Source organism: Staurois parvus, unplaced genomic scaffold (assembly GCF_062004578.1).
Source record: "Staurois parvus isolate SC_StPar_1 unplaced genomic scaffold, SC_StPar_1.0 ptg001026l, whole genome shotgun sequence".
Classification (NCBI taxonomy): Eukaryota; Metazoa; Chordata; class Amphibia; order Anura; family Ranidae; genus Staurois; species Staurois parvus.
The window spans coordinates 868027-884145 of NW_028318822.1; the positions used below are offsets into that span (position 1 = coordinate 868027).

The window sequence follows — 16119 nt, forward strand, 5'->3', positions numbered from 1 at the left end:
ACCACTGCCTCCCATCTCCTGAGTCTGAATCCATTGTTTCTATGTGTTTATCAGATGATGGGGGATCTAGGTGGATCCTCCGTACTGCTCTCTCCTTTACAATAAAGTCTCCTCTTACCCGGTGATGTGAGGGGCAGCTGATTGTCCATCATGACGTCCTTGTAGAGATCCTTGTGTCCTTCTAAATACTCCCACTCCTCCATGGAGAAATAGACAGTGACATCCTGACACCTTATAGGAACCTGACACACACAATGATACAGTCACCATCCAGACACATCCCTTGTCTGTTACTGGAGAATGTCCCAGAATTCCCGGCACCGCTCACCTCTCCTGTCAGCAGCTCCATCATCTTCTTGGTGACTTCTAGTGTCTTCTCTGCGTTGCATCTTGTAGGGATCACGGATGATGGTGGTGGGATGGTGACGGGATTCTGGATTCTTGAGGATCTTGTGGTCATCTTATGAGATCTCCTTCTTGTAGATTTCTTCATTACTGCTTTACAGTTCTGTGTCATACAAAGATAAATATCAGTCTCCCATAATCCCTCACATCTATGGTCAGGTCTACATTTATTGACCAGGGATTGGCCCCATGTGCCCAATTCCACAAAGGACAGACATCTCCATCCAATGATATGATCACAATGGGGTCAGATTTATAGCTCCTTCTAGAAGTCATATAATAGAGTCACTAATGTTTCACTAGTAAGGCTCACTGACCCACCAGGAAATGTCACCCATGGATTTAGTGGTCAGTGGGCGTGGCGTGCCGGGGTCAGTGGGCGTGGCGTGCTGGCATTCATGGGTCTTACTGATTGGACTAAAGATTAAATTGCTCTTTTCTATAACTAATGCCGCCATCTTGTGCTATAACCAAATCTCATAGAGTCCGGACACTTTATGTATTCATAGTACTTGTGTGGATGCTATTATTGGTTGGGAAAACATCGGAAGACAAAGTGAATCTGAACCCATCCAAGTGTATAGAATATCTAGATTTAACCCCTTCATTACACTCACCTCTCCAGTGAGCAGGCTGAGGATCTCCAGAGAAAGGCTTAATATCGTCCTCTTCTGGGGAAATTCTTTCCTTACAAAAGTCTGCTGATTGTCCATCATGACGTCCTTGTAGAGGTCCTTGTGTCCTTCTAAATACTCCCACTCCTCCATGGAGAAATAGACAGTGACACCCTGACACCTTATAGGAACCTGACACACACAATGATACAGTCACCATCCAGACACATCCCTTGTCTGTTACTGGAGAATGTCCCAGAATTCCCGGCACCACTCACCTCTCCTGTCAGCAGCTCCATTATCTTCTTGGTGACTTCTAGAATCTTCTGCATGTTGTGTCTTTCAGGAAATTTCTGTATTGAGGAACCAATAAAAATATCATGTTAGAATCCCAGAATCCTCCTCACCTCTCCTGTCAAGTCTGTGTTTTATTAATAGAGATGAGTGATGTCATGTGACCTCCCAGAATCCTCCTCACCTCTCCGGTCAGGTCTGTGTTTTATTAATAGAGATAAGAGTGATGTCATGTGACCTCCCAGAATCCTCCTCACCTCTCCGGTCAGGTCTGTGTTTTATTAATAGAGATAAGAGTGATGTCATGTGACCTCCCAGAATCCTCCTCACCTCTCCGGTCAGGTCTGTGTTTTATTAATAGAGATAAGAGTGATGTCATGTGACCTCCCAGAATCCTCCTCACCTCTCCGGTCAGGTCTGTGTTTTATTAATAGAGATGAGTGATGTCATGTGACCTCCCAGAATCCTCCTCACCTCTCCGGTCAGGTCTGTGTTTTATTAATAGAGATAAGAGTGATGTCATGCGACCTCCAAGAATCCTCCTCACCTCTCCGGTCAGGTCTGTGTTTTATTAATAGAGATGAGTGATGTCATGTGACCTCCCAGAATCCTCCTCACCTCTCCGGTCAGGTCTGTGTTTTATTAATAGAGATGAGTGATGTCATGTGACCTCACAGAATCCTCCTCACCTCTCCGGTCAGGTCTGTGTTTTATTAATAGAGATGAGTGATGTCATGTGACCTCACAGAATCCTCCTCACCTCTCCGGTCAGGTCTGTGTTTTATTAATAGAGATAAGAGTGATGTCATGTGACCTCCCAGAATCCTCCTCACCTCTCCGGTCAGCAGGTAGATGATCTCCAGGGTGAGGTTTTCTATCTTCTCAGTCATATGACTCCGGTCCTCCTCCATCCTCATTGGTGCCATCATGTGATCTATACAGGTCTCCTTGTAGACGGATAACTTTGGGAAATGAAAGAATGATTTGGATGGTATTGGTTACACAATAATAGGATGTGGATATCAGGGGGGAATAGGAGGGTTGCTGTACATTTAAGAACTACTGACCCCATGAGGACAGGACTCTTAATCTGGACTCTTTACCCTTTGCTACATGTTCACAAACCCAGAACTCTCTTGGCCTGCTGGATCAGAAATTCCCTTTTCTCTGTTGGCTTTGTTTGGTTTCTGAACTGGTTTTGAATAGTTGTACATCTGCAGACCAGGAATGATAAATATGATCCTTCCTATGACTTCTTTGCTCTGAGGCAGTGCTGTGATGTCAATGTAGGGCCATCATGATGTCCAGGAAGGGGAACTTGATGACTTTAGGCTGAGCTTGCCAGTTAATCAGGATAATTGCCAGAACTGAGTCTGCAAGGCTCCAATCTCCGGAAGCCTCCTGACTTACAGGAGTGATGTCACTGTCACTCTTTGCAGTAACAGAAGGAATTGGATAGTAAGAGTATGATGCTGATGAAGTAGAGAGCTGTGAGGGAAGAGTCTGGACTCTTCCCTCCAATGGCAGCCCATTATGGGTAGGAGGAGGACAGCAGGAGGTGAGTGGTGTGTTCTCTTGGTTGCAAAGTATACTGTAGTATCCAGAACATTGTACAGAGTGTTGGTGGGTTCCTGGTGTTCTGAATTTCAGCAACGAGCACTGCCAGAGCCTGTGTCAAGGGAAGGTGTTGAGCTGTCCACCCGTTAAGCAATGCTGTGCAAACAGATCTCCTCCTATTTTGTATCCTGCAGCATATGTCTTGACCAGTGAGATGGAAAGGTGAAGGCTTCCTTCACCTGCTGGCAGGAGTTCTTTAAGGAGGTCAGAGAAGTGCAGGTGGGGTGGGAGGACCATAAGAAACCAAGAGCCCCTATGAGCTCTAAAGCCTCCTCTGATGGAGTAGTCAGACTGCAAGGCTCTAAAGTAAGAGACCACCACAGTCCTTCAGCCCCACTAACCTCTCAGAGGTGTTCAGCCCTACTACTTCCTAAGAGACCCCCGAATTCCATCAGCTGCACAACCTCCTTCGGGGGTCACAGAGTCCTTCAAATGCATTACACCCTCAAAGGTTCCCAAAATCCTTTAGACCCACAGCCTCCTCAGAGACCTTTCAGCTCCTCGAAATCCATCATAACCCTCAGTATTTCCCTCCCTCTGACACCAATGATGGAACATGGCAGGATAAGGAATGTTTTCTTCCTACTGACCAGCAATGTAAGGGGCTCTATGTTCCATACTCCTGACCCCTGCACTCCATACTCCTGACCCCGGCACTCCATACTCCTGACCCCTGCACGCCATACTCCTGACCCCGGCACTCCATACTCCTGACCCCGGCACTCCATACTCCTGACCCCTGCACGCCATACTCCTGACCCCGGCACTCCATCATTGTGTTGGCTGCATAGTGTAATGATTGCCCATTGGCTGCCTGTGTAGTGTCATCATTGCCCTTTGTAGGCCATGTATGGTCAGGATGGTCCTTGTCTTGTCTATTTATTGTCAGTGCTGTTTGTTTAGAGGACCATATTACTAGACTTTATCTCCACAATGAGGAGAATGTTCCAGCCGCATAAATGGGGAGATGTTTGACCCTGAAGGGGTTAATATATGGATAATAAATGTTCAGGCAGTGCTTACACAAAATATCTTAATCCACGACACAATAGTTGCATTGAAACTTTCTCCTAACAAAGTGTCTGAAAACTCCTGAGGTAAACTGGCAGCACTTACTCAGAAAACCCCCAGCTGTAGATGACTAGGTGTGCTGGGACCTGTAGTCCCACAGAGTTCATTGTGCCTGTGAAGTAATAGATGTCTCTAGAGCAGTAAACGGGGAACGACAGCATAAGGAACAGAAGTACTAATCCAACGCCGTAGATGCTCCAGTGGATGGCGGACTGGATGCCGCTTAGATTTAAATAGAGAGGCCGCTCTCCTAACCTTCGATTTGGATTGGAAAATGCCAATCTTTGTTTAAGAGGGCTACTGGCAGGTAAAGTGGTCCTAAAAAACACTCCTAACTCCCTTCCAGAGTCCTTAACCATTTACAGCATCGAATAATTTAAAAAAACATCTTCTGTAGCATCATATATCATTAAATACATCAGTTTATTAAACACCATCAATAACTGATAAAATAATATAAAACTGCATTAAACAGATGAATCACCTCCTCCTATGCTCGCCTCCAGGACTTCTCAAAGCCGCTCCCATCCTCTGGAACTCTCTTCCCCAATGTGTCCAACTATCTCCATCTCTGTCAACTTTTAGACGATCCCTAAAAACCCATCTCTTCAGAGAGGCCCCCACCTAACAACTGTAAATGTATTTTGTCAATCAGCCAATCCTCCACAGTTATAACCTTTTGTATCTCTCGACCCTCCCTCCGATTCCTCCTCTATTCATTTGCATTGTAATTGTACTGTCTGCCCTTATGTTGTAAAGCACTGCGTAATCTGTTGGCGCTATATGAATCCTGTATAATAATCATCCAAAGTAACTGATAAAATGATATAAAAATACAATAAAACTGCATTAAACAGATGAATCACCTCCTCTCATGCTCAATATCAATATTCAGTCCAGCCGGAACAATTGTATTCAGCTGAAAAATCCATTTGGATTCCCATCTGGAAGACGTTTTGTTTTAAATTGTCCCCCGGGTTCCGCATCTGATCCCTCCAAAATCCAGTCCCTTTCAGACTCGTATTGTGAGAATCCTCATAGTGTCCCTGGAGGGGGCGCTCATCATTCCCATGAAATAATCTTACGGGAATCTTCCCTCATCCAAACCTTTAGTTATCATTTCATTCCCCCGGCATACAATGTCCGGACTATTGTCATGACATCCATAACACCCCTTGTGGTACAGACTATAAATTCCCTCATTGGAATATACGGGGTTAATCTGGGTTCCCGCACTATATATGTGTGTATCATCATCTGCTGGAGATAAAAGACGTCACAGTGACTATGGAGGAAGAGGACGGACATGACTATGGAGGAAGAGGATGGACATGACTATGGAGGAAGAGGACGGACATGACTATGGAGGAAGAGGACGGACATGACGGAGGGGGTTACTGGGTGTAAATAGGAAATAACATCTTATTACCTCCTCTGCTGCCACTTCCACCAACGTCTCCTCTCTACTTCCTCCCCACTCACCTCTCTCCGGGAACTTCCTATTTATACCTGACATCACTTCCTGTCTGTACCTGACATCACTTCCTGTCTGTTGTTGGCATTACCTTTTTGTCTGTATTCCATAGAGACTTCCTGTATGGGTAGCAGTGAGATCACCACCTTGTGGAGCTCAGAGGAACTGCAACCCCAAAAAACAGCTGGGTCTCTATTGACTGTACATCCTTATACACTACATTGCCAGAAGTATTGGGCCAGCCCTCCAAATCATGTGATTCAGGTGTTCCAATCCCCTCCATGGCCACAGGTGTATACAATCAAGCCCCTAGGCATGCAGACTGCTTCTACAAACATTGGTGAAAGAATGAGTCGCTCTCAGGAGCTCAGTGACTCCAAGCGTGGTCCCGTGATAGGTTGTCACCTGTGCAATAAGTCCATCCGTGACATTTTCTGGCTACTAAATATTCCACGCTCAACTGTTAGTGGGATTATAACAAAGTGGAAGCAACTGGGAACAACAGCAACTCAGCCACCAAGTGGTAGGCCACGTCACATGACAGAGCGGGGTCAGCGCATGCTGAAGCGCACAGTGCGCAGAAGTCGCCAATTGTCTGCAGAGTCAATAGCTAAAGACCTCCAAACTTGGTGTGGCCTTCAGATGAGCCCAACAACAGTGCGTAGAGAGCTTCATGGAATGGGTTTCCATGGCCGAGCAGCTGCATCCAAGCCTTACATCACCAAGTGCAATGCAAAGCATTGGATGCCGTGGTGTAAAGCACGCCGCCACTGGACTCTAGAGCAGTGGAGACGTGTTCTCTGGAGTGACCAATCATGCTTCTCTGTCTGGCAATCCGATGGATGTGTCTGGGTTTGGCGGTTGCCAGGAAAACGGTACTTGCCTGACTGCATTGTGCCAAGTGTAAAGTTTGGTGGAGGGGGGATTATGGTGTGGGGGTGTTTTGCAGGGGTTGGGCTTGGCCCCCTAGTTCCAGTGAAGGGAACTCTTAAGGCGTCAGCATACCAAGACATTTTGGACAATTTCATGCTCCCAACTTTGTGGGAAGGGTTTGGGGATGGCCCCTTCCTGTTCCAACATGACTGCGCACCAGTGCACAAAGCAAGGTCCATAAAGACATGGAGGAGCCAGTTTGGGGTGGAGGAACTTGACTGGCTGCACAGAGTCCTGACCTCAACCCCACAGAACACCTTTGGGATGAATTAGAGCGGAGACTGCAAGCCAGGCCTCCTCCCCCGACATCAGTGCCTGACCTGACAAATGTGCTTCTGGAAGAATGGTCCAACCTTCCCATAGACACCCTCCTAAACCTTGTGGACGGCCTTTCCAGAAGAGTTGAAGTTTTTATAGCTGCAAAGGGCGGGGCCAACTCAATATTGAACCCTACGGACTAAGACTGGGGGGCTATTAAAGTTCATGTGCGTGGAAAGGCCGGCCGACCAATACTTTTGGCAATATAGTGTGGATGGGGTCATCTCCACTCCCACCAAGGGGGATAACAATATATGACTGCCTAGGACAGGGCTAACACAGACCGCGGCCGCCGCTCTCCTCCTGCTATGCGGCTATGCCTAAAGCGGGGCTGACAGGAGGAGAGACAGAGACGGCCTCAGTGACAAGCAGGTAGTACCGTAAGGGATACACAGACACCTCTTGAGCCAGCTGCTGCAGACACATCAGCACTGAAAAAACAACAGCAGCCTCTCTCTTTTACCGACTGGCACACTGTGACAGTCAAACAGTCCCACTCTGTAGCGGCGGTGGATTGGGCTGTATCTTTCCTGGATGAGCTGTCACTTTCCTGGATGAGCTGTCTCTTTGCTGGATAGGATGTCTCTTTGCTGGATGAGCTGTCTCTTTGCTGGATGGGCTGTCTCTTTGTGGGACGAGATGTCTCTTTGTGGGATGAGATGTCTCTTTCTTAGATGGGATGTCTCTTTGCTGGATGAGCTGTCTCTTTGCTGGATGGGCTGTCTCTTTGTGGGACGAGATGTCTCTTTGCTGGACGGGATGTAGCTTTTCCGGATTGGGCTGTTTCTTTGTATGGGGATGTCAGGGATCCCCTCGATCCCCGCCGCGATGGTCCCGGCGCAGGCGCAGTATGCCGCCCGGCGCAGGGACTCGAGCACTGGGTCCGGGCCGGCCGCGGCGTTCGAGTTCGCGCATGCGCAGTAGAAGCCGCGGCCGCCCGCTGGGCACCAATGGCAGCGCAGGGCGGGATATTTAAACGACCCTGAGCTGTCATTCAGTGCCTTCTGGTCTTACCTGTATCCTGTATCCGTGAACCTGTGAATTGTAAGTTGCTGACCCGGATTGTACCTGACCTTGCTGTATTTCTCCTGCCCAGACCCTTGCTTTGCCTGACCTCTCTCCTGAATGCCCCCTATTGGATTTGACCTGCTGTTGCTGACCTGGCGTGTGACCCGACTATTCTATGCCCGCTGCCTTGTACCTTGCCGTCCTCTCTGTTACCGACCCGGCCCGTCTGACCTTGCTCATCCATCCATCCATCCCGTGCAGTGGGGTCTGCTGACCTCCTCATATCAGACTCTTCCCCGTGGGAGCCCTTGGCGCATACCACTACCACTGACGGACGCACCCAGTAGCCACGACCTGGTCTCAGGGGGCTCCAAGTCCATCCCCACCATCAGGGGCCCTGGTGAACAAGCACCCTGGGACTTAGACTCCGTGCGCTGGGGACGCCTACTCAGTGGAGTGCTAGTGGTACCGCCAGGCGGTCCCTTACAGTACCAGAAGGCCATGACTGAGTCTAGAGGAGGGCCCTCGCCGCTTGAGGAGATCTGCAGGCACCTGTCTAACTTGACGCAGGCCGTATCGGCCCTGCAGGACAGATGTCAGCAGATTGAGAATCACTTCCAGACCTGCACTATATCCGTTTCTGCCCCACAGGCCGCGGTCCCCGCACCCCCGGCCGTAGCAGCCCCTGTACCGGTTTCTGGGGCATCCGCCCCACTCCCGGCGGCCGAACCCCGAGTACCCCTACCGGAACGGTTTCACGGGGACCGCACACGCTTCAGGTCATTCCGTGAGTCCTGTCTCCTCTATTTTGAGTTGCAACCACGAACCTTTGTGACTGAATCCGTGAAGGTGGGGTTCGTCATCTCCCTCCTGCAGGGTGAACCCCAAGACTGGGCCCACCGACTGCGGGGAAAAAATGACCCTCACCTTAGCTCGGTTGACTTTTTTTTTGACGCAATGGCCATCCTATACGATGACCCACAGCGGGCAGCTTCTGCTGAAGCTACTTTGTACACGCTCCGGCAAGGCCGCCGAGCGGCGGAGGAGTACGCGTCTGAATTTAGGCACTGGATGGGGGACACACGTTGGAACGAGTTTGCTCTCCTGCATCAGTTCCGTATAGGCCTATCAGAAGGCCTGAAAGATGAGCTCGCCCGGGTGGAGGTGCCTGAGACTTTAGAGGACTTAATTGCACTGACTATTAAGATTGACCGTAGACTGCGGGAATGCAGGTTTGAGAGGTCCGGCCAGGGTCATGGAAATCCCTGGGGGCCATTTCAAGGGCCCAGTCAAGCACCTAGGCCAAACATCCAGAACCGGCCACCTGGAGATATCCCTGAACCTATGCAACTCGGCCTGGCGCGGCCTAAACTATCTCCAGAGGAACACCAGCGCAGACGATCCCAGAACCTGTGCCTCTACTGTGGCGAAGCTGGTCATATGGTACGATCCTGCCCGCAGAAACTGAGTAAGTGCACCTCTTCTTCCTTGTCCATTGGCAATGTTAGTCCATCCCAATACTTAGTGGTGCCCCTTTCCTTTCAGCTTCCGGAAAGGACCGTGGAAGTGTCGGCCATAGTTGATTCGGGGGCATGCAGCTGCTTCCTGGACATTAATTTTGCTCACCAGCAGGGTATTCCTCTTCAATTGAAACAGAAGGGGTTCAATATTTATTTGGCTGACGGTTCCCGGATAAAATCAGGGGTGGTGAACCAGGAAACCCCCTCCATCGCCACTGTCATTGCCGGCCAGCACCAGGAACTGCTCCGCCTGGATGCTATAGCTTCACCCCTCTTCCCAGTCATTTTGGGGCTCCCATGGTTACGGGCCCATAACCCCCAAATTGACTGGGAGACCGGAGTAATTTCGTTCCCTTCTCCATACTGTCGGGTATACTGCCGCACTTCGGGCCCGGGGGTCCCCCAAATCCTCCTGTGCTCTGAGGGGGAAGCTGAATTAAAACAGGTAATCCCGGCAGCCTACCATGAGTTTCTAGATGTGTTCAGCAAGTGGGGAGCTGATACTCTACCCCCCCACCGCCCTTATGACTGTCCCGTTGACCTGTTACCCGGTTCAGAAATTCCTTTTGGGCGAATCTTCCCCCTTTCAGAGCTCGAATTGGGAGCCCTGAAGGAATATATCGAGGACAGCCTCCAGAAGGGGTTCATCCGCCCCTCCACTTCACCGGCGGGGGCGGGAATTTTCTTTGTTGAAAAAAAGGACAAAACCTTGAGGCCGTGTATCGATTACAGGGAGTTGAACAGGGTCACGATAAAGAACCGTTACCCACTGCCGTTAGTACCAGAATTGTTCCAAAGTTTAAAAACAGCAGTGGTTTTTACAAAGCTGGATTTGAGGGGAGCATACAACTTGGTTCGCATAAGGGAGGGGGACGAGTGGAAGACGGCCTTCCGCACCCGCTTCGGCCATTTTGAATATTTGGTCATGCCGTTCGGGTTGTGTAATGCTCCGGCCACGTTTCAACACTTTGTGAATGACATTTTTAGGGACTTTCTGGATGTCTTTGTTATCGTCTATCTAGACGACATTTTGATTTTCTCCCCTTCCTTGGGGGAACACAGAATACATGTAGCGAGGGTATTGGGGCGATTGCGGCAGCATGGGTTGTACCCCAAGGCAGAGAAATGTTGCTTCGAACAATCCAGCATTACTTTCTTGGGCCTGATCATCTCCACCGCGGGGGTCGCGATGGATCCCCAGAAAGTCGCTGCAATACTGGATTGGCCTGAACCCACGGACAGGAAAGGCGTCCAACGGTTTATTGGTTTTGCAAATTTTTACCGAAAGTTCATCAAGAACTTCTCGGGTCTGGTCTCCCCCATTACTCAGCTAACCAAGCTGGGAACCCGGTTCAGATGGACACCTAAAGCTCAGAAAGCTTTTGAAGCCTTGAAGAAGTTGTTCACCTCGGCACCCATTTTGGGTCACCCAGACGCCGCCCTGCCCTACATCCTGGAAGTGGATGCATCGGAGAATGCGGTAGGTTCCATTCTCTCCCAGCGGAAGGGCACCAAGGAATTGCTCCATCCTGTAGCTTTCTTCTCACGGAAGCTTACCCCAGCAGAGAAGAATTATGATATCGGTGATCGAGAGCTACTGGCGATCAAAACGGCATTAGAGGAATGGAGGTACCTGCTGGAAGGTGCTGTGCACCCTATCTTAATTTTTACTGATCACAAAAACCTAGAATATCTGAGAACCGCCAAGCGTTTACGCCCGCGACAGGCAAGATGGGCACTATTCTTTTCTAGATTCAACTTCCACATTACGTACCGGCCTGGATCAAAGAACACTAAGCCAGATGCGTTATCACGTATGTACGAGGACGCCAAGGAGACCCCAGTACCCGACACCATCTTGTCCTCGGGAAACTTCTTGGCCCTTCAGTCGGACCTTCGTTCCAAGATAATGGAGGCATCCACAACCGTCTCTACCTCAGCCGGAGGGCTCCTCCAGAACAAGGGGGGACTCCTATGGAGGGAAGATCGGATTGTGGTGCCGGAGGTAGCCCGAACCCTGGTCTTGGGCCATTGCCATGACCACCCGATGGCGGGGCACTTTGGCCCAGAAAAGACCCTGGAACTTCTCCGACGCTCCTTCTGGTGGCCGGACATGGCTAAAGATTGTAAGGGCTATGTAAGGTCCTGTATCACCTGCCAAAAGAATAAGCCTTCCAGAAACAAAGTTTGGGGTCTGCTGTGACCCTTACCGATTCCTGAACGGCCTTGGCAAAAGATATCGTTAGACTTTATAGTCGAGCTTCCGCCATCACTAGACCACACGGCAATCCTGGTGGTCGTAGACCGCTTGTCCAAGATGGCCCACTTCATCCCGTTGAAGAAAACCCCCTCGGCAGCCGAGACTGCGCGAGTTTTCATTCGTGAGGTAGTAAGGCTGCATGGGGTCCCCGAAGACATTGTCTCAGACCGAGGGGTCCAGTTCACGTCGAGATTTTGGAGGGCACTGTGCAAAGCCCTGGACATCAAATTGTCCCTTTCCTCTGCATTCCACCCTCAAACTAACGGTCAAACTGAAAGGACCAATCAGACCCTGGAGCAATACTTGAGATGCTACACGTCATTTACTCAAGATGACTGGATGCCACTTCTCCCCCTAGCGGAATTCGCATACAACAATGCCCGTCACTCAGCGACGGGCCAGTCCCCGTTCTTTGCCAACTATGGGTTTCACCCTGTCTTCCTCCCGGATTTGGTCTCGGAATGCCCAGTACCAGCATCGCAAGACGTAGTAACGTTTTTCTCCACGAACAATAAGAAGCTTCAAGAGGCCATCAGTCGGGCCCAGGAAGACTACAGGAAGGCATTCAACAGGAAACGGAGGGGAGATCTTGTGTTGCGGCCTGGGGAGAAGGTTTGGCTAGCGACGTCCAATTTAAAGATGCTTTGTCCGTCGAAGAAATTGGGACCCAAGTTTATAGGCCCCTTCTGCATTAAACGGATGGTCAACAAAGCGGCCTACGAACTCGTCCTTCCTGACACACTCAAAATCCACCCAGTCTTCCATGTGTCTCTGCTGAAGCCAGTAATCCCAGATGCCTTCCCTGACCGAGAATCTAGACCCCCGGAAGCCATAACGGTCAAGGGTGAGGAGGAATTTGAGGTGGAATCAATCCTGAAGTGCCGAAGGAGGGGGGGCCAGGCCCAATTCCTAATCAAATGGAAGGGCTATGGCCCTGAGGACAATTCCTGGGAACCAGCCCAGAATGTCCATGCACCTAGACTTGTCCGGAGGTTCTTTCGCGATCACCCGTGGTGGAGAGATCGGGTGGGCATCCGGAGGTTGCCCGTAGGGGGGGGGCAATGTCAGGGATCCCCTCGATCCCCGCCGCGATGGTCCCGGCGCAGGCGCAGTATGCCGCCCGGCGCAGGGACTCGAGCACTGGGTCCGGGCCGGCCGCGGCGTTCGAGTTCGCGCATGCGCAGTAGAAGCCGCGGCCGCCCGCTGGGCACCAATGGCAGCGCAGGGCGGGATATTTAAACGACCCTGAGCTGTCATTCAGTGCCTTCTGGTCTTACCTGTATCCTGTATCCGTGAACCTGTGAATTGTAAGTTGCTGACCCGGATTGTACCTGACCTTGCTGTATTTCTCCTGCCCAGACCCTTGCTTTGCCTGACCTCTCTCCTGAATGCCCCCTATTGGATTTGACCTGCTGTTGCTGACCTGGCGTGTGACCCGACTATTCTATGCCCGCTGCCTTGTACCTTGCCGTCCTCTCTGTTACCGACCCGGCCCGTCTGACCTTGCTCATCCATCCATCCATCCCGTGCAGTGGGGTCTGCTGACCTCCTCATATCAGACTCTTCCCCGTGGGAGCCCTTGGCGCATACCACTACCACTGACGGACGCACCCAGTAGCCACGACCTGGTCTCAGGGGGCTCCAAGTCCATCCCCACCATCAGGGGCCCTGGTGAACAAGCACCCTGGGACTTAGACTCCGTGCGCTGGGGACGCCTACTCAGTGGAGTGCTAGTGGTACCGCCAGGCGGTCCCTTACAGGGGATGTCTCTTTACTGGATAAGGGTGTCTTTGCTGTATGGGGATGTCTGTTTGCTGGATGGGGATGTCTGTTTTCTGGATGGGATGTCTCTTTGCTGGATGGGATGTCTTTTTGTTGGATGGGCTGTCTTTTTGCTGGACTGGGATGCATCCCTATCCAGCAAAGAGACATCCCATCTAATAAATAGATGTCCCCATCTAACAGAGAGCCGTCCCCATCCAGCAGACAGCCGAGTTCAGCAAAGAGACATCCCCATCCAGGAAAGAGACATCCTGTCTTTTCCTGGATGGGGATGTCTATTTGCTTTATGGGGATGTCTCTTTGCTGGATCGGGCTGTCTCTTTGCTATATTGGGATGTCTCTTTGCTATATGGGGATGCCGCTTTGCTGGATTGGGATGTCTCTTTGCTGTATTGGGCCATCTCTTTGCTGAATATATAGGGGGCACTGTGATTAGATTTCTAAGGGCACTGTAATGTAAAGGGGCAATGTGATATAAATGAGACTGCACTGTAAAGGGGAATCGTAATCAATACAGTGCCCCTTTACAGTGCAGTCCCCTTTATATCGCAGTGCCCCTTTACATTACAGTGCGGAGGACTGACTCTGTGAATGTTCTGTCACCAACCGCCCCCATGAACGCCCCCTCCCCCTGGAAAAATTGGCTGCTCAGCAATCTGAAATACCCAGGCCTATTTTTTGGCCCAGTCTGGGCCTGTTCCTGACTGCACTCTAAACTCTGTACGTGGACCTGTGTATGACATGCTCCTGACCACTTCACTCTGCACCCCAGGCTGTATATGACATTCACCTGATCACTGCATTCTGTACCCTGGGCTGTATATGCTATACTCCTGACCACTGCCCTCTGTACACTGGGCTGAATATGACATACTACTGACCCCTGCACTCTTCATGCTATATTGTATGACAGTTTCTGGTTGCTCAATAGGTCCTCCTGAAGGTCAGCTGTGGGTGGAAAAGCATATGTGATGGAAGAGTTCCATTTTTACCAACTATTGTGCTGAGGTTTGTACGTCCATTTGACTCTCTCTTGTGGCACAATCGTTGAATTATATTTTGTGTATACAAGGACTTTGAAATATGTTACCTTGTATATAGTAAGTTGGCTCATGTTTTAAGCCCCTCCCTCTTCTCACACTGTTATGTAGGCCATAGACGGGTCGAAAACCGGCCATTGTTTTTTTTTTAAAAAAAAGAAAAATCGGGCGTTCGATCAGCCGACGTTACCACCAACAGTAAAAAAATCAGCCGATTTTCGTCCCGTCTACGGCCGGCATTTAACCCCATAATTACTTCTGTCCCTTGCAGAGAGTTCCACTATTATATTTTACATGAAAGTCTTGTGGTTGCAACAATGTATCCATTTTGGATACAGATGGTTTTTATTCGAATACAAATGGATACATTGTTGCAACTGCAATACTTTTTCATACAAAATATAATAGCGGATTGGAATTCTTCTTCTTAATTTTCTTCTTCTTTTTCTTCTTTTTCTTCTTCTTCTTCTTCTTGCAGGTCACGGCTCATGTGCAGATTTTATATCGGTAAAACGATCGGCCAATTTGCCCATCATTACCGGGAAAATCGGTGAATCGTCAAAATTGGCCGCAAATTTTCCAACATGACTGATAAAAAAAATGTGCAAAAAGCCCAAAAAACGGCCGATTTTCAACCCATCTATGGTCCCCATTAGTGCAATTTTGCCACACCCAAAATTCACTGCTAATCTATTCTCCTCTGGTTACCCAGAGGTACCATTTTCCAATACCATCTCTCTGCTGATGGAACCCAAATCTATAGATTTGACATAGATGTCACACAACCCCCCCCATACTACCAGTCTTTTGAAAACCAAGCTGGTAATATAGTAGGAGGAAAGCAGAAAAAGTTGCCTGAATATGTATGGAACTCCAGCCAATCCCTGGGGTGTTCCCAGAAGGTGGAGGAAGAGCCCATAAATTGTATGAGGCCTAAATGGTAGGGTGCAGTGTTCCTGGGTCCAGTGCTGAAGGAAGAAACCCCTGGGGCAGAAGTCTGGGAGGAAGCCAGCCTGAAGACACCAAGGTCCCACCTAGGCTTAGCTGGGGGAGCTATTTACAAGTCCTAGTTCAAGGATCCAGTTGAATCAACAGACAGCCCACGGGAGACAGCCAGGAGGAAGCTATGGGAGAGAGCCCAAGCTGTCTATATGTGGCGCGAGTCTACATCTCCCTCACTAGGAAAATCCTGCTGGATATCGGCGGGAGGCAACCAGTGATCCTGTGGCGACATGTGTTGCTTAGGTTTACTCTTATAATGGCAAAAATTTACTTTTGATTCTGATTTCTACAGCCTGCCTAAATCCTGGAACACTTTTTTTTTTTTCGTTCAACCCAGCAGGCTGAAAGGATAAAAAACTGAGGAACTCACTGTACTAACAGCAGGGACTGACCTCCCGCCAGAACACATTGGCTGAAAGAGCTGATCGGATGCTGATCAGATGTTGGTTTTCCAGCATGCCCATTCACCAGAAGCCGGAAAGGCTGCTGTACACATGGCCTGAATGTTGGCTGGCTTTTGTTGAACTGGACGATAATGACCTGTGTGTACCAGCCTTACTATACGTAATTACTCTTCTATACCGAGAGATCATTTAAAATGCTAAAAAAATAGAATTGCTAAAGTCTTTATATAAAAAGTTAAAATCCAGTGAACGTAGTGTAGGTGGTCTGGCAGGCAATATTTGCAACATCAGCGGCAGCACCCTTTCGAGTGAAGCTGGGACTTCGTAGGTATATGACAAAGAAAACACAGAGGGGCGCCAGGCTATGTGCAGCATTA

At 49.6% G+C, this 16119-nt stretch overlaps 2 protein-coding genes across 2 annotated transcripts in view; both read right to left on the reverse strand.

Moving 5' to 3' along the window:
* LOC149441101 (uncharacterized) overlaps window positions 1-16119 on the reverse strand; it is a 261575-nt gene that overhangs the window by 2706 nt on the left and 242750 nt on the right. The gene's annotated exons all lie outside the window — the stretch shown is intronic.
* Window positions 51-5473, reverse strand: LOC149441102 (uncharacterized). The gene is made up of 6 exons (XM_089657786.1): window positions 5431-5473; window positions 2147-2275; window positions 1298-1372; window positions 1023-1211; window positions 329-508; window positions 51-242 (listed from the first exon to the last, which is right to left on the reverse strand). The coding sequence occupies exons 2-6, from the start codon at window positions 2240-2242 to the stop codon at window positions 51-53; spliced, it is 732 nt and encodes a 243-aa protein (XP_089513912.1). The 5' UTR covers window positions 2243-2275; window positions 5431-5473.

Coding starts and splice junctions, on each gene's coding strand:
- LOC149441102 (XM_089657786.1), bottom strand. CDS start 2,242: ATGATGGCACCAATGAGGATGGAGGAGGACCGGAGTCATATGACTGAG. Junction 1,373..2,146: donor TCTACCTGCTGACCGGAGAG/GTGAGGAGGATT, acceptor TCCTCAATACAG/AAATTTCCTGAAAGACACAA. Junction 243..328: donor TGGAGCTGCTGACAGGAGAG/GTGAGCGGTGCC, acceptor TGTGTGTGTCAG/GTTCCTATAAGGTGTCAGGA.